General features: G+C 33.7%; 3 protein-coding genes across 3 annotated transcripts; 1 reads left to right on the top strand and 2 right to left on the bottom strand.

Annotated features, from left to right (window-relative positions):
- Positions 1-1,544: 1,544 nt before the first annotated feature.
- On the bottom strand, positions 1,545-3,763 carry LOC125076991 (mRNA cap guanine-N7 methyltransferase). The gene is made up of 2 exons (XM_047688759.1): positions 2,393-3,763; positions 1,545-2,262 (listed from the first exon to the last, which is right to left on the bottom strand). Exons 1-2 carry the CDS (start codon positions 3,483-3,485, stop codon positions 2,162-2,164), a joined length of 1,194 nt encoding a protein of 397 aa, XP_047544715.1. The 5' UTR covers positions 3,486-3,763; the 3' UTR covers positions 1,545-2,161.
- A 196-nt stretch (positions 3,764-3,959) lies between these two features.
- LOC125077438 (DNA topoisomerase I, mitochondrial) lies at positions 3,960-9,931 on the top strand. Its single transcript, XM_047689407.1, has 10 exons — positions 3,960-4,109; positions 4,423-4,592; positions 4,792-5,187; positions 5,572-5,674; positions 5,798-5,971; positions 6,072-6,168; positions 6,306-6,468; positions 6,966-8,263; positions 8,358-8,634; positions 8,921-9,931. The coding sequence occupies exons 1-10, from the start codon at positions 4,068-4,070 to the stop codon at positions 9,021-9,023; spliced, it is 2,823 nt and encodes a 940-aa protein (XP_047545363.1). The 5' UTR covers positions 3,960-4,067; the 3' UTR covers positions 9,024-9,931.
- LOC125077439 (ATPase WRNIP1-like) lies at positions 9,928-22,702 on the bottom strand. The gene is made up of 8 exons (XM_047689408.1): positions 22,315-22,702; positions 14,607-14,846; positions 13,440-13,612; positions 13,113-13,367; positions 12,608-12,773; positions 12,052-12,235; positions 11,619-11,864; positions 9,928-10,056 (listed from the first exon to the last, which is right to left on the bottom strand). Exons 1-8 carry the CDS (start codon positions 22,522-22,524, stop codon positions 9,944-9,946), a joined length of 1,587 nt encoding a protein of 528 aa, XP_047545364.1. The 5' UTR covers positions 22,525-22,702; the 3' UTR covers positions 9,928-9,943.
- Positions 22,703-23,729: the final 1,027 nt, after the last annotated feature.

Here is a 23,729-nt window from a genome sequence, read left to right as displayed (position 1 = left end):
TCTGTGTATTATAAAATCTAAATATATTGTTATTATTTTTTTTAACCCTTAAAGTGGCACTTATATTTAATAAAAATGGAACAATTGAAATTAATTTTCGACTAGCCATGTATTGGCCCATATAAGGATTCTGTGATCAAAAATTTACTCAAAATACGCTTCATTTGTAACCGCTGCGGAGCCCATTAATTAATTAAAACTTTTTAATTAAAACTAATGACAATATAATAAATTTAATGAATAGAATATCATGTCCATAATTAAACCTTATAAGTACGATGTTTGTACCTATGAATTTAATGTTGAAGTGGTATATAATATGTCGCAACAGGTTAAATTAGCCATTTAATTAACTAACACTTTACTAAACAGGCGTCGCCGGGCGCCGCCGTTCAACCAACAGCCTGATACATCTTCCATTCATAGAAAAGGAACTCTTATGGATATAACCTTTGTTTCTATTGATAGTTTAGCCTGGAACATAATATTTGGTTTAATGCTAAATATTTGTAATATTGCGCCTCTATTGAGACAGGTTTTTTTAAAAGGTTTTGACATCATAACTACTCTTGGTGCTTACGTCTTACCGCAACCGCAGCAAAAAAAAAGGATTAGGCTTAGAATTTCGCCGCACGATATCTGGGAAACAAAGTGTTGTATATGTTAGAGGTTTGGTCCCTGATTAAAGAATATGTTTGTTGTGGTTTCTTTTGATCATTGTGCTAGAAGGCTCAGATTCATACATAGGATTGCGCAAAATTGTCACAAAACCGACTTTGTTAACTCTGGCTCAATATGGTGTTGTCGGTTGAAAAGCGAAGGCGCGAAGGAATATTTTCAGCCGCCAGCACAGCGCCGAAGACCACTTAGTTGCGTAATTGTTGATAAACAACTTAATTTTAAGGTGAGATTACAATATTTATTTTTGTAAATATTATAATAGGAACGGACCATTTTAGATTAGGGGTCAGACCGAGAAGATCGAATTAAGTTAGAGAGTCGGTCTTATTTAACCAATTTAAAAAAAGGAGAAAGAAGAGAAAGCATCATTCAGGGCGCTGGTTGAACAGCGCCTTTTAGTAAAGTAGCTAGGCGTTTAATCAGATGGCTAATTTAGCTAGTTGTCTGCGACACACCCATACTTCATTTGAATTGCTATAATTGAGCTGCATTTTAGCCTTATTGAAGAGACAATAAACATTTTATATTGCCCTAATACGGCGTTATAATGCTGAATCCTTTGGGAAAGGGTTGTCCCATATAAATATCCGAAGTTAAAGCTGAGCATCATGTCAAATAAATTTAATTGTTGCTATGATACTGTCAGTATCAATTTTAAATTATGACTCCATTCGTTACAAATCGGTACGGAAAGGAATCATAAAATATTAACAGCTTTGACAACAACTAACAAGGGATTTTATTGAAAAATCTTTAATTTAAGTTATATATTTTAAGTTTAATTTTCATAAAAAGCCCTAGAGACTAATTTGGGTATTTTTCACTTTGTAGTTTCGGATTTTTTGATATAATAAGATTACACATGTGTTTACATAAAAATTTATTACAATTATAACAGACTTGAAATGTGTTTGAATTTTTGCCTTAAAACTAAATTTGTAAATGGAAGCTTTGCCCTGTTTGCGATTTATTCTTTAGGCACAAAGACACAAGTACCAGAAACATTTCACAAAAAGTAGGAACTGGTAGGGACACTGGCATAAATATAAAAAAAGGTAGAATAAATGCTTTAAATTTCTCATACAATAATTATTATAAGTTACTTACTTTCAAAATTCTGACCCTTACCAATTGATTAAAACATAATTATTTCTCGAAATGAACTACAATTATATCAGTAACAAGAAATATATTCATTTTACTCAGATAAACCATACTAAAACTTACAGTCCTGAATTAAAACTGACTTGGTAGCACTGCATTGATACACTTTACAGAATTAGCATATTTTTAACTATTTTTTTTCTAGCAACAATTTGATATAAGTTTATTATATTTCATTTCAACAGCCTTGTTTATTATGATATTGTAAACATTTTCAACATTGTTATATTTAAAAAAATTATAAGGCTTTATTTAGTATATAAACCTTAATATAAACTAATTTATTCAGTACCAAATACTAAATAATACTTAAATGTTATTTTGAGGGAGCAGCTTTTGTTGAAGTTACATATACTTGTTTCCCGTTAGAATCCCAAGTTGATTTACATTTCTTCATCACAAATGCTAAATAAATAGCTGAAAGAAAAAGAAACATGTTTTAATATAAATCATGCTTATAGAATAAACAACTCATTGCTTTAATAAGTCTTCATAATAATAAAGAAAACATTTAAAGACATTAATTTCTAAATTTGTTAAAACTTACTAGCAACTTCCCATTCACACTTGCTCATTGTGCCAACATTGTCAGTTTTGTCTGACATATTAGCCATATAGTCTTTTGCATGTTCATAATCCTTTTCCTCACCAATTAATTCTCTATTTCCTGTTGCTGGATAGCTCTCAAAGCATTTGATCCTTTGTAATAAATCTCTGTACTTCCCAGAATAATCTTTAAAGAAATCTGCAAATCCAGCCTTGTATATTAATTCTAAGCCATATTCCTTAGCCAACTTAACAAATAGTTCAAAATTTACTAAAAATTCTGGACAATCGACAACACCTTCTAAATGAAAATCATACTTCCCACCAAACAGAGGGTAACCATCTTCAGGGTTAAATAGTAATTTTATGTTAAAGATTCTATTCCCAAAAGAAGCATCTGGTGATTTTTTTGATCTTGTAATAATTTCATAAGCATCTGGTATTGTTCCAAAGAAATAACCATCTGGTTTAAGGCAATCTGATATATTTGATAGCATACGACGTGCCTGCCCTAAGCTTTCAAAGCTATAATGTAAACCAAATTGGCAGCTTGCAATATCAAATTTGATCGAAGGATCTTTGTATTTATCTCTTAATGTATCTTTAGTGCAATCAGTAGCTATAAATTCAGCAGTATATAATCTTCCTAAGCGACGACGTAAATCTTCATATCGCGTTTTACATTGTTGAATTGAGATTTCTGCGATATCAGCAAAAATAACATGCTCCACTCGGGCTTTTTGCCATTTACTCAAGTCACCACCCTTACCACAGCATATGTCGAGTATTCGTAGTGGTCTACCATAATCTTTTTCACGTATTTTATCTGTGTGTTCCTGTATAAGAACACTTTTGACCCAATTATTAAAATTTCTTAGATAGAAAATTGGCGAGTTGAACCTTTCTTTTAAGCCTTTTTCTTCAAGATGATTGTAATGAGCAGCTACAACATTGGAATGGGAATGCAACTTTGAAGGCACTAAGTCTTCATCAACACCTTCATGTCGAGGACATTTAGTGTCTTTATTTTGTCGTTCCTTTGAATTAAGTTCTTCGCTAACTTTTTCATGGTTTTCTGTTGACACATCATTCATTTCTATATATTTTTTAAAATATCGGTTTAAGATGTGGATTAAAAAATATAAATATATATATTAACATCCAATTTTTATTCACCTTCAGTAAGTATATACGTTAAAGGCGAAAAATATAATTAAAATAAATGAATTGAATTATGTTTTCATGTCTTACGAAATCTTCAATTCGGCGACGACTTTATTTTTTTTATTGAATTAAAATGTCAGTTGAGTCAAGTGACAGACTACATATTACAGTAATAAATGTGTTCTCCACAGAATGCAATATATACTTTTAACAATTTAATATAAGTACCTACTTTGAGATTACATATTTTTTGTAAACTGAAAAAATATGAATGTACATATATTTAAACAAAAATATATTAAAAATAATCATTACTAAATGTACCGATGTAAGCTGAAGTTAGCAACAAAGGAGAACATTGAACTACTTCACTTGAAGTTGTCGCCATTTGCGAGCGACGCATGCGCATTCGTCACATCGCGGCACTTAGAAAAATTGCGTTCGGTCGACCGGCCCCAATCCTCATGTAATCTCAGACGTGTCTCGAACAAACCGCGTTATACGTAGGCAAAATGAGCGTTGAAAATCCAGCAAGTGATAATGATTGCGATTCTGTAAGTACTCAGATGAATTATATTTTGTCTTTAGTTTTCTTGTATTTTACTGTTGTTTGTTAATAACGTTCCTATCAATCTGTTTACTAGTGATCCTGCATACTACAAAGCAAAAATTTTCTAAGTCCCAATATGGCGTCTACTATAGTTCTCGCATAAGAAAGAGGCTAAGCTTCGCATAGTAGTGATTTGATTGCTTTTAATGTATTATATTTTTGTTCCTTAAACAAACAGATCCCATTTGACTATTTATTTAAATAAAAAAAAAAAATAGCTATGCGTGAAATAAATCACGTTGCAATTTTATTCACAGGGAAAGGTAAATGGAAATAAAAATGAACACGTGAACGGCATCCACAACGGATACAGCAGCTCTGAGAAGCACAAGAGCAGCCACAAGTCTTCTAGCAAAGACAAGCATCGCGACAAAGACCGAGACCGGGACCACAAGAGCTCTTCCAAACATAGCAGCAGTTCGAACAGGTTATTTATCTCTAGAAAGTTCTTATAAATATACTTACCTTTTAATCTACCTTCACATGTAATACCCTTAAAATTAAAACCGGTCAAATTAACACTAATAAAAAAATAACTTCATCTATATTTAATCATTTGAATACTAAATTTTTAAAAATGTTTCTTTTAAAAAAATAAATAAATTATTTTTATCTATTTTTATTAGAGATAAAGATAAAGACAGGCACTCAAGTAGCAAAAATCATAGTAGCTCTCATAAGTCATCCAGCAAAGACAAAGAGCGTGATAGAGATCGTGATAAGCATAAGGAGAAGGATCGTTCAGACAAGGAAAAAGATCGCAGTGACAAAGAGAAAGATAGACACCGTAGTGACAAGGACCGTCATCGAGATAAAGATAAAAGTGACAGAGAAAAACACAAATCAAATGATGGTGAAAAGAAGTCTTCCTCATCAAAGGAGAACTCTTCGTCAACAAAAGATAAAGAACATAAGTCAAAGGATAGAGATAAAGAAAGGGATGAAAAAGAACGCCACAAAAGTGATAAAGACAGACATCGCAGTGATAAAGACAAGCACTCCAGTTCTAAAGACAAGCACAGGTAAGTCATTAAATGTCATGTTTTAGTTATTTAACTTGTAATGTAATTTTAGTTATTTAAAATGTAAATGTCTGGAAATGAAGACATGATAGTGGATTTGAATATTATATTATTAAATATGAAGAGTTTAGTTTTATATGTAATAGCAGTTGTTCCTGCAACTTTGCTAATGTTTGATTTGGTCGTCTGGTATTATAGCAAAAAAGTTCCAGCTTGCTTCAATAATAATCTAGCCAATATGCAACTGACGGACATTTACTTGCTTATTTATAATATTAATATTAGTATATATTGTAATGTTACTCACATGTATTAAAACCTTATATTCAATTTTGTAATATTTAAAAATTTCTGTTATTTATCAAAATATTTTTTTCTGAATAGCTCCAGCAAACTCAAAGACAAACACAACAGTGAAAAACATGAAAAGATTAAAATTGAGCCTGATTTTGATGATTATTCCACAAAACAAGGGCCCAGTCTAGAGGTAATCAATAAGTAATCATTATAACTTTATAAATGTTGTACAATTATACAATGTTGTATAAAAAAAAATTAATTAATAATTATAATCTATGATCACAATTAAAATATAATATCAACATTGCAGATAGAAGTGGAAATAAAACCAGAAGTAAAAGAAGAAATTGATGATGGTTATGGAGGTGCTAATACAACAGTTTCATCATGTGATTACTCAATGTCACAGTTCAAAGATGAACCACTCTCTGAATTGCCTCCTGATGAAGAAAGTCCCTCTGAGGGGGAAGAAGATATTCCTCTGGTAAAATTATAATTTTAAAGTGGTTATTTATCTATGTTATTATGTATATTATGTTATATAAATTAAAAAAAAATATATATATAATGTATTTCTACTATAGTTAGAACGCATGGCATCAAAGAAGCGAGCTGCTAGTGAAAGTGAAGAAGAAACACCATTACTTCAGCGTAAGAAGTCAAAAAAGAAGCCTAAGAAAGGTAAATAGATAATATAGTAATATCTAGTTATTCCTATCACTATTTCTTACAATAAATTTATATTTATATAATCAAATATGATTTAGCTGTAGTTGTATAAATGTTTTAATTTTGTAAATGTTAATCTTATCTTTAAGAAATTTATGATGATGATGACGAGGAAGAAGAGGCACCAAGTAAGAAGAAAAAGAAAGCAGAAAAAAGAAAATCTAACAAGAGTATTAAGACTGAAGCAGATGAAAATCCCAGTCCTATTAAACGGAAGAAAAAAGACGATGAAGAGCCAGAAGTTTGGAAGTGGTTAGTGGAAAAACTTCTTCATAAACTAATAACCTTATTTTAATAACAAATTTTGTGACCATTCATTGTATTATACTAATATTAAATTCCAGTGCTTTCCTTTTTTAAATAGTTAGTATGACACAATACAAACAGACAAACTACTGCCAAAATGAGCTTAGAATTGTAAATAATAAAAATATTACTCAAATCTATTTTACTATAGCAATACTACAGTAAGTTACTGAAAGTAGCAAAAGATGGCGCTTGATGTCTTTCGAATCATTGAAGCTAACCTGACATGACATAACTTTGAGGTTATGTTTGATTAAATATAACATGATTGTCTTGATAGGTGTAAATATATTTAAGTGTAAATCATTTCTGAAAGTAACTTCTGAGAATATTCGAACAGTACGGCAATTGAGAGTTTTTCGCAAAAAGTAAATTCATTAACAAAACCATTATTTTTATAATTTTATAAATAATATTTATTGTAATATGTATTTCTTTCTTAGGTGGGAAGAATCTAAAAAAGAAGATGGTACAAAATGGCATTTCCTTGAACATAAAGGACCATTATTTGCACCAGCTTATGAACCATTGCCTGATACTGTGAAATTCCGCTATGATGGTAAGGTAGTAAAGCTTTCTCAGGATAGTGAAGAAGTTGCTGGATTTTATGCTCGTATGTTGGATCACGACTATACTACAAAATCCACATTTAATAATAACTTTTTTGGAGATTGGCGTAAAGTCATGACACATGAAGAAACTAAACTCATAAAAGATCTCTCAAAATGTGATTTTAAAGAAATGCAAGCATATTTCCAAAGTCTCTCAGAAAAGAATAAAAATAGGACAAAAGAAGAAAAAGCTGCTCTTAAAGCTAAAAATGAGGAAATCCAAAAAGAATATGGTTTCTGTATAATAGATGGACATAAAGAAAAAATTGGCAACTTCAGAATAGAACCACCCGGTTTGTTCAGAGGAAGAGGAGAACACCCTAAAATGGGAATGTTAAAGAGGCGTGTCATGCCTGAAGATGTTCTTATTAATTGTTCTAAAGATAGTAAAATACCTAAACCACCAGCTGGTCACAAATGGAAAGAAGTCAGACATGATAATACTGTCACTTGGTTGGCATCTTGGACTGAAAATGTACAAAGTCAAGCCAAATATGTCATGTTAAATCCTAGTTCAAAATTGAAAGGTGAAAAGGATTGGCAAAAGTATGAGACTGCTAGACACCTACACAAGAGTATTGATAAAATAAGAGACACATATCGAGCGGATTGGAAGGCAAAAGAAATGCGTGTCCGTCAACGTGCTGTGGCACTTTATTTTATTGATCGATTGGCATTGAGAGCGGGTAATGAAAAAGATGATGATCAAGCTGATACGGTTGGTTGTTGTTCACTCCGTGTAGAACACATTGAGTTGCATAAGGAGAAAGATGGGAAGGAATATGTTGTTGTCTTTGATTTTTTGGGTAAAGATTCAATTAGATATTACAATGAGGTACCTGTTGAAAAACGGGTGTTTAAAAATCTTGAAATTTTTATGGAGCATAAAAAAGGCAGCGATGATCTATTTGATAGACTAAACACTCAAACATTGAATGAACATTTAAAAGATTTGATGCCTGGATTGACTGCCAAGGTCTTCCGTACTTACAATGCATCAATAACACTGCAAAAACAATTAGAGGAGTTAACAGACCCCGATGCCTCAATACCAGAAAAAATATTAGCTTATAATAGAGCAAATAGAGCTGTTGCTATACTTTGCAACCATCAACGTGCTGTTCCTAAAGGTATTTTAGATTGTTTATACTATCATTCAATTCAAATTAACTTTATTTATTACAATAAAGATCTATAAATAAATTGTTAATTTTTAACTTTCAGGTCATTCTAAATCGATGGAAGCTTTGAAAGAAAAAATTCAAACTAAACGAGATCAGGTGGATGAAGCTGAGGCAGATTATCGAGATGCAACCAAAGCTGCTAAAAGAGGTTCAGTGAAAGAAAAGTTAGCATGTGATAAAAAGAAAAAGGCCCTTGAGCGACTTAAGGAGCAACTAAAAAAATTAGAACTTCAAGAAACTGACCGTGATGAAAACAAAACAATTGCTCTCGGCACTTCTAAGCTTAACTATCTTGACCCTCGTATTTCAGTATCATGGTAAGTGAACAAAATTAATACTAGAATTTGATGCAGCTTTATGAGCTGAAATCTGAAGTATTTAAATTTTATAACTATAAATTATTTCACATTCATTCATTCATATTTATAATAGTTTAACACAAAAAATATTGAAAGTATTTTCTAATAATAAGACTATAACATCTTAAATAGGTGATATATTGGTCTTCCTTTCATTTTAGATATTAAAATGAACTAAAATTGAACTGTCTAACAAATTGTTTATATTATTTCTTGAATGTTAAATTTTATATTATCCTTACAGGTGTAAAAAACATGGTGTGCCTATTGAAAAGATCTACAACAAAACTCAACGTGATAAATTCCGTTGGGCGATTGATATGGCCGGACCCGACTATGTTTTCTAAGTTTTACTTTAGCATTAGCTATACTTTATATATCTTCTATATACTATTTTTCATACCTGCAAACGTTCCACATTATACATCCATTTCTTTATATTATCATTATTTATTTCTATGAATTTTTGACCAAGATTAAAATTCATGTTTATTTTATACATTGATAATTATTATAGACAAAAAAGAAATCTGTTCCTGAAGTTTTAAGATCATAATTAGAAGTCTGATTCTAATTTATTTTAGATTATATGTTTCAAGTTTGCTGATCTTAATGATTTTGTTTGTGTTAGCTTAGTTAGTGTTAGTGGAAACTAGTATAAGATTGTACAAATTTTGCAATCAATTTGCGTAAGTAATGGCACATTTTATTGAACTACAAGTTAGACGTAATAAAAATTCATTCTTTAGATTTTACAATATAAGCTAGAATTACAGTCTTAGTTTAAATCTTTATATTTTTATGTTACAAAAATGACAGTGCTGAATAAGTTTAAGATAAAATAGTCATTTTGGTAGTTCAGTATCAATTTAATTTGTATATAATAGTGAGGCTATTTGTTCATTTGAATGAGTGCCCATTTTCTAATTATGTGGGGCAATTCAGTGTTATTAGCTGAATATAAGCATCTAAAATGCTAAAGTCTCATGCCCACACAACTAGAATAATGTAAATTTATATTGTATTTTTGTGCACAATGTGCAGTAGGCAAATGTTGTAAATTAAGATAATGTTATTTTATTTTTATAAACATAGGACCGAAAATTATGGCAAATACAAAGCCAGTCAGTGTTATGAAGGTACAATGTAGGTAAAATTTGTAATATTACAGTGATGTGTGCGTCTTGTAAATAGTAAATTTTTACCATGTCATATTGTGAAATGAGATTATCCCAAATAAAACATTGACACTAGATTTTTTTTTTTATTACATAGGTTCTTCATCAGCTTCATTAAAAAAATTTACATTTTCTAATCCCTCTGGCATGTAACAAATACCAGAATGATCTCGATCTTTTGTGTTATATCCTCTACCATATCCTGAAATTAAAATATTTGGCTTATTGTTATTTGTTATTTATTGTACATAGTAAAGGAAATTTTCAGGTTTAAAAAAAATATCTATTTATTTATAGCATAGATAGGGTATCCTGTATGACCGTCAACGTACAAGCTCTTCTATCATTACTTTGTATAACATCGTGTACAGTACAATAAGCTGTAATAATTTAAATGAAATCCGTGTGTTTTAAATTGAGATGTAAGTAAAATGGTGTACATAATGTTAGAATCGAATAATGGGTGCTAGGGATGTACTAATTTTGTGAATTCTAAACTTTGTGTTAATCAAACTCAAACTCAAGATACAAGTTTATCTTTAGTTCTCTTAATTATAGTACTTCTAACGAAATCATCGGCTCTGTTACTGGGATCTGATAGGGAGAAAGTACCCACACAGGCGTAGAGACTACCCATCACAAATTGCCAACCACCACCAACACCAAGCGAGTCGGTGACACTTCACTTAGTTCTAGCCGACTCACAAACAAAACGTCTAAAATTGTTTAACAACTCGTTAGAATTGTGTATGAAGTGAATAGTTTATTGTTTAAGTGATTCCGTATTTGTTATTGATTCCCACATTCATTCGGATCAAGCACCATACATCAACTGTCATATATAAAAGTTTTTGCTTCATGAATTTATTTTCGTACTCTTAATTGAGAATTACTTATTTATTCAAGATAATTAAGATAAGTTTAGTAAATCAAATTCCTTTATTCAATATAGAAAAGCATTGTACTTATTAACTGTCAAATTAAACACTACACGGTTTGGGTTTAGAAAAGAAAATACCCTGATCGGCGAAGAAACTCAGTGGTTTCTATGTATCATTATTTTTATATATATTTAAAATCAAAAAACAAATAGCAGGCGGCGATCTTTTCTCAAGCTGCAACTTACTAATTCTAAAATCACCTTTCGCACACAGACGTCTTTAAACATATATTTTTTTAATTTACCATCAGAGGAATTTGAACGCTTACTGGGATCCTGTCGTAGAACCGTTTACATTACCCCACAAAAGAGTTCCTGACTCTATGCAGTCGAGTAACAGGAGTAACAAGTTTATATTTGTGCCTTAAACCAGTGCTATGAGTATCACATTTTCCCACAAAATCATTATTATTTTTCCGTATATACATAACATTACAAAATATATATAGAGAAGTAACAGTTTATATTGAATTCAATAATTTTATGCCTAATTGATTCTTTAGCTCCTAGGTTACGGATTGTGCGAATGGCCCATTTTTGCAGCACAAATATTGTATAGATAGCGGCAGCGTTTTTACCCCAAACTATGAAAATGTAAGACATTATACTATGAATATAACTGGAATATATTAAGCCTAATTCCCTACAAGAAAGTGCAAGCCATTTATGTATATGAGGAATAGAAAAGATCCAAAAATTGATCCTTGAGGTAGATTATAACCCCATACTAATTCTTAAGATAAGAAGTCGAGCGCACATTCTCTAATTCCGTAGTGAATGGTGAATCATGTATAATGAATAAATTATTGTTATAAAAATATTACCTAAATCTTTCATAAGTCTTGTAGGTGCATTACGTAGATGCAAAGGCACAGACGGCAAGGGGCCCTTTGTTGCGGTGAGAGATCTCTGCACTTTTTTCATAGCATGATAAACCTCAGGGCTTTTGTCGGCCCTGGCCAGTCTCACCGCGCACTGAGCAAGCAGAACGTCGCATTCTGGCATGCCTATGTGCTGACAGCCTTGCAAGCACGCCACTGCATCAGTTAACGCACTTGGATCGCCTAAGCCTAAAATGCACGAAAGGTATAAGGTATTTTTATATAAATTGTCATTTCTGCATCGTGATCATTATGCTCACGATTTCTTGAACCATCTATAATTCTCGCTGTAACCTAAAAAAGTCTGAAAATGTTTTTTGTGAATATGGCAAAACCAGCCAAAAATACCCAATACATTAGTATGATTTAGACTGACCGACGTCCTCGGCCGCGGCGCGCACGAGGCGGCGCGCGACGTACAGCGGGTCCTCCCCGGAGCTCAGCGCGCGCGTGGTCCAGTACAGCGCGGCGTTGTCGTCGCCGGCTCGGATCGACTTATGGATCGCCGACACTATGTTGTAGTGCTCTTCGCCTCGTCGGTCGTAGAGAATGTGCGACCGCTGCGGATCAGAGATTAACTTGTAGATTTTCTTGTCAGCGCATATGTCCCATTTGAATTTCGAGAATTTGCAACAGATGCTCTATTTTGGGCACATCCTAAATGTGATTCCTAGAAACACAAAAACAAAAAAAAATAAAATTGATTCCTGTTTACAAAGTAGTACGTATTTTTTTTTAAGCAAGTTTTCCTAAAGTATTTAAAAATTGTTTTGAATTTTATTTTTTTCTGGTAATTAAAAAAAAAGGAGTTTTATTTTCTTGAGTAGCCATAAGCAAGTTTACCTTTTAGCGCCCGCTATTTGTTGAATTTTTAGATAAACTGTTTTTACTCACTCTTGATCTATTTACTCACTAGGAAACTTCCTACTAACTTTAATTCCTATTTTCAAATCTTCTAAGCTTATGTAGTTGCTTTGGCTCGTTGCGGAGGACGAGGGACCGGCATCGAGCACGAGCTCCAACGCGCCGAGTGCAATGCGCGCGTCTCCATCGCAAATCTCCGCAAGCCAACGAATTGATTTCCTTTCTATTATGTATCTAAAATAAATCTTTTGTTTGACTCATTGACATTGACATAGTTTTTTTAAATCTGTTTCATGTAGATTTTAAGAATATTATTAACAGAACTATTTGATGGGCTTTGTTCAAAATCATCTGAGTAGATACCATCATCACATATCCTACCGTCAAATGGCGACACTAAGTATTGTTGTGTTCTGGTTTGAAGGGTGAGTGAACCAGTGAGAACTACGGGCATGCACAGGGGACATAACATCTTAGTTTATAAGGTGAGTAGCGTGCATCGGATGGTCAATATTTCTTACAGTGCCTTCTATGGGCGGTGACTGCCTACCAAGATTAAAAAAAAAAACTAACTTGTCCTTAACAATTTCATTATTAACCTTATCTTCTATACTGTCAACCACTACAGCTAAATTATTCCTTATCACAGCTCTTTCTAATATCTGCCATACATCATCCACTGTTAATTTGCTGAGAACTACAATCTTGCAGCGACTCAAAAGAGCATTATTCAAACTGAAAGACGGGTTCTCTGTAGTTGCACCAATCAGCGTAATCGTTCCATTTTCAACATGGGGCAGAAATGTATCTTGTTGCAATTTATTGAATCTGTAAGATAAAAAATAACAACGATCAAGAGTCAATAAATTGAAAACCTCATTAACGTGATTTATTTAATACCTATGTATTTCATCCATAAACAAAACGGTTTGTCTTTTGAATTGAGCTTCGTTTTTTGCGATCTTCACAGCTTCTTTTACATCATTGATACCAGACATAGTTGCAGAGTATTTCACAAATCGTAAATTACTTTGCTCCGCACAAATTTTGGCAATGACATTTGCTATAGATGTCTATAAAAACATAATTATTAATTAATTGTCTGTTTTAATAGTGATATAAAATATTTATTTAGGAAATAAGAATAGATTAACTTGTTTTGATTCTATAAATGTTTCTATTTATTGCTAAATGACCCATTGGTTTTGACGAGGTCGACCGAAACATGAAGGTTTCCTCGCGATGTTTGTCTTCACCGCCGAGTAGTTGATGTATAAACACAAATGAAGGGCATGAAAACTCAGTAGTGCTTGCCCTAGCTTAACCTTTCGTGCACCACGTGGGTTCTAATAAACCCCAGCCAAACAAAAATCTATGTATATCGCTCAAATTCCCCGCGAACATCTCGAAACCTCGTATAGCTGAAGTTGATATTTTGCCAAAGCGCTTAGTAATAGTGATATTATAGCAGCGTCAAAGGCGAAGGACGCTTGTAAAGTGTGGAGTGTAAGATTGTCAGAAACCCCATGTAATTTGGAACGTCGTCTAACAGATGAGCAGTACTGTTTTTAAAATATGAGTATTTCTACATGAATCTCAATACATTTTGTTATATTAAACTGTTTGTAAATTTGTTTTCAAGACATAATAGCTCTATAATAAAATGAAGATGCAATAAGATTTGCACTTTTGGATAATAATTATAGCGATTGGATGAGCTGAAACAGCTCATCCAATCTACCCAATAGTGAAGGCGACTCCTATCATTTGAGTATTCAATCTCCGTAAATAAAGACTATTTTTATTACGTGGTCTAAAGATATTAAAAAATGTTTATCAAATTTGTCAACTGTATTTTATTTTGGTCCTCTATTAGTTCAGAGAAAAACATAATATATACAATTGAAATATATAGATACTATCTCTAAAAATATGGAATGATTATAGGTCTAGGAAGGACGTAGAAAGTAGGTCACGTAGGACAAGACGTAACTTCTATCTACGTGGTGCACGGAAGGTTAAATCCGCAATCTTCGGCCAATTTCAATATAAGATTTTATCATTTACCTTTCCACATCCAGGTGGACCCCATAGTATCATGTTAGGAATTATTTTCTTTTTGAGCATGGAGTGCAACATGGAGCCTTTTCCAAATGCGTCTATTTGTCCAACAATATCATCGAGAGTGTTTGGCCTCATAGTCTCTGCTAATGGAATTTTTCTTGTATCATTTGAAGCTGATGAAGCTTTGGTTGGTTGTTCTTTAATAGTTAGTTGATGTTTAACTGGTGTTGTACTTTGAACAACCTAGAAAAAGTTATGAAAAAAAAAAAAATAGGAATAAATTGACAATATGCAAGTTGGGAAATTTGAGATAGCTAGGTGTCGCAGCAACAACCCAAAATAAAACTAAAAAGGATAGATTTATTTCTCCGTCCAACAATTCAAATAAAACATGCAATTTTAATAAATGTTTTAAAATATACAATTCACATGCAATTGAGCTTTTATGATTACGAACTGTTGTACGAAATTCGGACAAAATGTCTGTTTTGTTTATTTGTGAAATAGGAAAGCAAGGAGGATGGTCTTCTTCATCTATTGATACTTGGGCTGTTAGAAATATTAATAATCGTCCCCAACTTTGGAAACTATGACAATATGTCCCTTGCGTAACACTGATTCACTCACCCCTAAAACTGGAATACAACAATGCTAAGTATTACTGTTTAGCAATAAAACACATCTCGAGGTTCTGATTTGAAAGGTCAGGTCGGGCCGATAAAAACTCATTGGGTTTTTTTGTCGAAAAAATTCTGAGTACTAGCACGAAAAGCCGTTGGTCCTCTGCCAGAACTCTTTCCGGTCGTGTCGAATTTTAAGACTGACAGAATAGAGAGCGTAGCTGTGTCTGAGCACACAACTGTGCATTATAATCTATGAGATTGACCATTGTGACCAAAATCGGCTGGATAACATCACCATCATGTGATAAGCGGGAGGTACCTATCCTGATACACTTGCACAAAACCCTAACACCTAGTCTCAATCCAGTATGCAAGTATGTGTACCAATTTAGTTTGTATATGTTTTTTGGTCTGTGTTATTTCTTATTTATTAATAAATTCCAATATGCAAGATAAAATCTTTTGAGGTTTATAAAACCTATGAATTAAACGTTAAAACATCTGATAAAGTAATTGCTTTAGTTAGTTAGTTTAGTCAGCCATTCAATTTAATGAAAGGGTGATTTATATAGATGCCTAAAGATATAAATAGATTTGCAAATTCTATTTGGTTTTGATAAGTGTTGGATATATTTATTAAGAGTAAGATTACAGTCAATGAATATTGGCATATTAGATATGATACTATCTATATCTATTTGACAGATTTCTGATATACTGTCACCTTTGGGAGGTTTTAATAATTTGGAAGCCTAAGGATGGATGAAATTTCCAATTGCACTTAATAAATAGTAAAACTAAAATTACATTTTTTATGTTTGGGCTGTATTCTAAGTAGTAACAAATATTATAACTAATGTAATTTTTTTTGTGCAACCTTATTGAAGATCAATGCATGAACAGTAAATTCATATAATCAAGAAACAGGCTGAGCCAAAGAATGTCTATGAAAAATTGCATTAATAGGTAAAATAAGCATTCACTATTTTTTTTTTTTTTTCTGGCTTTTATTTGTGTCAAAAAGACACAGATTATTTCGCCAATGTCACGTGCGATGGAGAAGACACGGTAGAGATTGATTGGTGCGGTCGAGATTGCAGGATCAATTTAATTTTGAAGGCATAATAGTAGTAGACGGAATTAAAAAAACCCACAACCTAAAACAACACAATAATAATAATTAGATAAAAAAAAATAACTGCTATTTAAACACAGAAAAACAATCACAAAACTATTTATAGCTTAATCTTATTACGTTCAATATATTTACATAGAAATTTACAAAATGGACTAAACACAAACATTAATAAACATTCGACATTAATAGGGCGAGGAACTTTTGGAGGGAGAACGTCATATGCGGGATAGAGGAGTTTGGGGCAAGAGAACAGTATATGGGGTAGGGAACCTTCGTCTAGGCCACACTCACACAAAGAGTGATCTCTAACTCTAATTTTACATAGATGTATGGGAGTACATGCATGTCCAAGGCGTAGTCGGCAGATAGTTGTGGTGATCCAACGATTGGCTTGCCTGTGAAGTGAAAACCAAGGTCGCCTTGGGATGTCTGGTTGTAGAGATGCGTAAAATCTACCTTTAGATTTTGATGAAACTTTCCAAACAGAGTTCCAGGATTTATCCAGATGAGTTTTCGCTAAAGCACACAAATCCTGAGTTGAATTTTTAAAATGATCTAGAGAGCCAGTTGTTATAGCAGCTCTAGCGAACGAGTCTGCGGCTTCGTTACCGCTTATACCAGAATGGCTTGGTATCCAGACAAGCGATATTTCTAGCCCTTTTTGGTGACACGAGAACAAAGCCTCCCTGATCTTAAGGATGATAAAAAATTTCCGCCTACTACGAAATGGATTTTCCCTAATTGCCAACAGACAGCTCAAAGAGTCTGTCAGGATAACAGTCTGTCTTAGGTCATGGGATTGGGCAAATAGGATGGCTTCCAGAATGGCAATCGCTTCACCGGAAAAAATTGATGTTTCAGGAGGGGATTTGAATTGAAGGATAATTTTGAATTTGGGAATCCAACAGGCTGAACCGACACAGCTATCGGGGGATATTTTAGAGGCATCAGTAAATATAAGGAGATGGTTTGACCATTTTTGATGAAAGATTCTTTGAAATTTACAGTTTGTTTCAGGAGCCCCTTTAGTAAGACCAAGATCTGTGATAATTGGAGGATTATATACAAGAGCTCTAAATGGAGTGGAAAAAAGAGGATTTGAATGGAACCTCAATATAGGATGCGGAAGTTTGGTAAATTTTAAAAAACTATCTAATAACAAGGATGGGCTTTTAGGACGCGCACAGAGTTGGGACAGTTTGCTTAAACGGGACCAAAGAGGATGAGAGGATAGCTGTAATGATTTTACCACGAAGCGGTCGCATAAAAATTGTCTTCTTAGTTGTAGAGGAGGATCAACACATTCAACTTGCAGGGCGTTAGTGGGTGAAGTCTTCATGGCTCCTATAATTATTCTAAGGCATTTGTGTTGAATTCTATTAAGTTTATCAGAAACGGTTTTATTAAGTGGATCTAAGACAAATAGTCCATAGTCTAAATGACTACGGACTATTGCATTGTACAGTAGTTTAAGAGAATATGGGTGAGCTCCCCACCAGACACCTGAGACAGCTCTAAGGACGTTAATGCCCTTTTCACATTTTTTGATAATATGTTCAGAGTGACAAATTCCGTTCAGTTTGTTATCAAGTATTATGCCTAGAAACTTAGCCTTATTGACAAAGTTGATACGCTGATCCCCACAGAACAGGTCAAAGACGGGAATAAGCCTTTTTCGTGTAAAAGCAACTGCCTGAGTCTTATCTACTGATAGAGATAAGCCGTGATCAGAGAGCCATAGGTCAAGATAATGCAAAGCAGAGTTTAAACGCAATGTTAAGTTTTGGACGGAAGAAGATCTATGATATAGTACAATGTCATCAGCATATTGAAGGATGTTACAAAAGTTATTAACAGACAATTCAAGATCGTGGGTATAAATGCTGTAAAGCAGAGGGCTTAGGACTGAGCCTTGCGGGAGACCTTTCCAGACGAATCGGGGGGGAAGAAAAAAATTTTGGTGTTTAACAGAAATTGATCTGCAAAATAGCAGGTTACATATGAAATGTGTAATCCTCGGAGGAACGCTCAGCTGGTGCAGTTTTTGCCTGAGTACCGGAAGAAGAACATTATCATATGCAGAAGAAATATCTAGAAAAACACCCACAAGGTACTCTCCGTTAGAAAAGGCTATTCGAATGTCTGTCGTGAGAATGCTGAGACTATCGAGAGTGCTCAGACCCTTTCGAAAGCCAAATTGAGAGGGTGAGAGAATATTCCTGCTTTCCATTATCCATTCCAAACGGTTTTTTAAGAGGTGTTCAGTTACTTTTACTAATGTATAATGTATAACTTGGGTCCAATGGGCTTTTTCCTGGTTTGAGAATGGGGATAATAATTTGGGACTTCCAAGATTCCGGGACGATTCCTGCTGAGAAAAAAGCATTAATTAAATTCAAATAGACGCATTTAGCTTTATCACTAAGGTTTACTATAAAAGAATAGGGAACGCCATCTTCCCCTGGAGATGAGTCTTTAAGTCCCTTTAGAGCTGTATGGAGCTCTGAGAGAGTAAACGGACCATCCATATCATCCGATACAAGTGTTGGAGTCAGTGTAATAAAGCTATCCTGGCATGGGACAAAGGGAGGTGCCAGCTTGGCAGCAAAATCATTAAGCCATATGGAGGGATTATTGGCATTTGGATTTTCTGAGTTGAGGGAGCGGCGAAATTTCTTAAGATTTGTCCAAACTGTTTGAGGAGGAGATCGAGGACTGAGGGATTCACAGAAGTTGGTCCACCCTAGCTTTTTCTTTTTTTTGAACAGTCTTTTAATTTTGGCATCAATACGCTGATATTTGATGAAATTTTGTGGAGTCATAGAGACTGTATATGACTCTTCGGCTTCAGATCTCCGTTGGACCATGACATTACATTCTTCATCCCACCAAGGAGGAGAAAGCAAAGTCTTTTTATTTATATTTTTTAGAGGAAAATGGGCATCAGCAGAGGATTTGATAGCATTAAGGAAAAGTTCGTAGTAAGCAATAATATTTTCATCATTCACAAAACCAGGGAGGGAGTCTAACATGGCATCAACAGAGTTAGAGTATGCTGACCAGTTAACATTTTTTAGTCTGTATTTTAGAAGAGGGGATGATTTGAAGGATGTGAGGGATCTGTTCTTAAGTGAAAGAAGGATAGGAAAATGGTCGCTTCCAAATGTTGATGGGAGGGTATTCCAAGATATTTGTGAGGATAGGGAGGGAGTTGATAGGGATAAGTCGACGGCAGAATAAGGATTCTGATTTGGATAAACTCTACGAGTCGGCGAGCCATCGTTGAGAATGCATAAATTTACATCATCAACGATGTCCACCAACAAGGGAGCAAATCCGTCACAGTGATAGGAACCCCATAATGTATGATGGGCATTAAAGTCCCCCATAACAAGAATAGGGCTTGGAAGGGAAGAGAAGATGGAGTGTAATTCAGGAGCAAGAGAAGAATTAGGATGGGGAATGTAAAGGGATAAAAAGGATATATTAAAGGCTTTTATAGCCACGGCATTGATATGCTGGCTAAAGGGAGGTAAGGGAATTTGGGAGAAGGGAATAGAGTGCCTAATCAGGATGGCACTACCTGCATACCCATCACTTCTGTCATCCCTCAAACAGGAAAAACCCGGAATCCGAAATCGAGAACCGGGAATTAACCATGTCTCAGAGAGGGCAATAATGACGGGTTTATATGAATTAATAAGGGAGAGGAGGTCAGGTTTCTTAGGACGAATGCTTTTACAATTCCATTGAAGGAATCTGATTGGGGCCATTTTTAAGGATGTTGAAGAGTTGATGTAAATCATTGGCAACGTTGGACGGTAAAGGGATTTCATTACATGTGCTTAGAATGTTAAGGAGGATTTTGGTGAGTAATTCTAATAAGTTAGAATTGTTATTAGGAGGGGAGGGATTATCAGCATTTAGAGCACAACCATTTGGAGAGGAGGAAGGGCAATTGCCAACTATGGCTTGGTGGGCTTGTTTATCATACCCCTTCCCTTGAGGAACTCTAGGGGCAGGAGAACGGAAGATGGTCTGTCTATATGATCTATTAGGAGGTGGGGAGGATTTAGATGGACTAGGGCTTGATGGAATATATATAGGAGAGGAAAACATCTCTTTTGCTACCTCAGCGTAGGACCTGCGAACATTAGGAAAGCGAGAAGCTGCCTCCATGTAAGAGATATTGTCCTGAGACATAACAATTTTTATTGATTGCTGTCGCGAATACTCTGGACAATCCTTGTCTGTAGCAAAGTGTTTACCAGAACAGTGAAGGCATGTAGCATTATCTTTAGTAACCTCACACAACTCACCTGTATGAGATTGGGAACATTTAAAACATCTGGGAGTAGATCTACACTGAGTCTTAATGTGGCCATAACGACAACAGTTTAAACAAATTATAGTAGGGAGATTATATGTTTCAACGGGAAGAGAGGTATGGAATGAATATATTTTATTGGGAAGGATTTGGCCCTTAAACGTTATTACCACTGACTGAGTTGGAATCCAGTTCACAACTCCTTCGTTGATGGTTTTACGATTTAAACGCCTCATTTTTAATATTTCACCACAACCATGAGGAAGCTCGATAGACTCTATAAGATCCTCCATAGACCAGTCAACCGGAACACCTTTCACGAGACCCATTCTAGTTACATTGTAAGTTGGTAACGTTGCTTTGTACTTACATAGTTCCAGTATCGGGTTTTTTAAAAAATCATTTGCAGATTGGGCTGAGGAAAATTGGACTTCTATTTTGTTGCGAACTACGTTTTTAACTCCATCATTAATAATACAACCAATTTTGTGCTTATGTAAAAACTGACCGAATTTGATGGCTCGGATTGAGTTACCTGCAGAAGGATCAGAAACTTCCCGGGAGACATGGACAATGAAGGGACCCTTATCGTCATCAGCGTAACTTTTAGGGCCGTCAGTAAAAGCGGGATTAATATAAACAGTCTGAATGGAAGGAGTTGCGGTAGTGGGATGAACGACTGTTTTTTTTGAGGAGGAATCGGGAGTGGCGGTGGATTTATCCCCGGAACGTTTGCGAGAGGAAGATTTATTGAGGTCAATAACTTTTTCCACACCCCCGGGATCGGGAGGTTCAGGAGGAGGATCAACATCCATTATCTAACTACTTTAACTTACCAACTAATATACTATAACTATAAAAGTAAATAAACACTTACCGTAACCGAATATGGTTAGTAAAACCCAGAAACCATATAAATTAACTATTTGCACTAAAAAATTATGGAAAGAATAACAGAAAATGCTTATAATAACACAGATATCTCACTAACACGTGTGTCAACCAAAGCTAACGCAAGCGAAAAAAAACCCAAGTCAAGCATTCACTATGTCAATTCAAGTCAGTCAACTTGACACATGGAATCAAATTGTTAAGGTACCCTGAAAAAAAGATAGAGAATCTAGTTATCCCCAATTACTGGAAACTTATCTTACGTATGAAGTGTCCAAAGCCTTATCACCTATTAACTTTTTTTAATGAAGTATCTATGTCGTGGTAGGGATAGTAGGAACAATATAAAGGTTATTCCTAGAGGCAAATCAACTCTACTGTTCAAAATTTTCAAGAGATGTGACATAACAGATAAAATCAAGATGAGTCTGTACCGCTCAAAACAATTACAATAACTTTTGTATCAAATGCTAAAAACTGTTACTTCTTATTATCTCACTAAATTACATGTACCACATGTAATTAAATTAGCTCATTAAATGTTTTCTTGTTTTCTTGTAGGCTTATCATGACATTTTGGCATGTGTCCTCATAATAATAGAGGTCTTAAATTATTATAGATTTGTAAATACCAATAATTGATACAAGTATAGGTTCTATAAATGCATTTAAAAAATAAATAATTTCATACATCATGATCTGGGCAGAATAAATATGGTAATTATTACTGACCTGAGATTTTGAAATGCTACTCAGTAAACTTCCAAAAACTTTAACTTTTTTCACTTGCGAATTTTCTTCCAAGTGAGATCCATCTCTTTTTGTATTATTTTCCGATAGAGAATTTAAAAAAATACACTTATTTACATGGTTTTCTATTGAATGTTTTTCAAACAATCTATTACAAACCGGACAAGAAATAAGTTTATCGTTGTCAGTCATATTTTATACATGAAACAATGTATTTTATTTTATTAAAAACAAATATTAAACCGATAAAGCGAATTGTTTTTTTGTTAGTAATGTTATGAAAAATAGGGGACGACAATGTAGTTTACAATTTGTAGATTGCGCAGATTCAAGATAACAAGATTGTTTACTCCTAGTAAGTAACTTTAAAATTTTGACTTTTTGAATGTTATAATATAACTTTTATAGAACAGCCAATTGTTGCCAGTATTAGTATTAGTATGTGCTTTAGTATAATACAAATTAAAATGCAATATGAACACCTACTAGAGCAACCAAATTGATTGAATATTGAATCGGCAAACAAAAGTTTATTATAAACTAGCGACCCGCCCCGGGTTCGCACGGGTTTCGGGTGTAATACTGATACTAAATAATTATACTACAGAATGTCATTAAATATAAAGTTCATAGCGTTTTGTCAGTAGACAATACAAACCGCTATGTCCCTGAATTTTAAATCTGTATCTTTGAAAATATTCATTTAAATTACATGCTGTAAAGGATCTTCTGATCTATATGAACTGCAAAATGTATTTAAGGTATTTTATTCGATAAGGATATATATAATGATAAATATAAATGATGTATTGCTTAAAATTGCTTAGTAAATGAGCCATTATTTTTATTTACGACATCGCATTAGAAACCTCTAAAATTATCAGTGTTTCTCTACTATATTGTGCATGTTTTATACATATAAACCTTCCTCTTGAATCATTCATCTATTAAAAAAACCGCATCAAAATCCGTTGTGTAATTTTAAAGAACTAAGTATACGCAATGACAGGCAGACAGCGGTGAGCGACTTTGTTTTATACTATGTAATGAAACATTAGTTTATGCCCACGGTTCCATCATCTTGTTCGGGGTGGCGGGAATTTCCAGATGTTAGAATTTGGGATAAAAAGTGCTATTCCAGATTATAATCTATCTCTGTAATAATTTGTGCTTCATTCAGCTGTTCAGCTGTTTTAATGTGATTAAGTTACAAACATCCAAATTCTCACATACATAGTATTAGTAAGATTAAACTAACTTCATCTTTCTTTAAGCTTTATTCCTTAATAATCATTTATAAAAAAACTTATAAGCACATATTTATTTAAAAATTAATTCGTCATTTACTCAAGTGTCATCGGTATAGCCCTGTCTTGAAAATAAAAGACACAAAATTC

Source organism: Vanessa atalanta, chromosome 3, assembly GCF_905147765.1.
Source record: "Vanessa atalanta chromosome 3, ilVanAtal1.2, whole genome shotgun sequence".
NCBI lineage: Eukaryota > Metazoa > Arthropoda > Insecta > Lepidoptera > Nymphalidae > Vanessa > Vanessa atalanta.
Note: the sequence above shows the minus strand (reverse complement) of the source record. Positions and strands in the feature narration are given on the sequence as shown.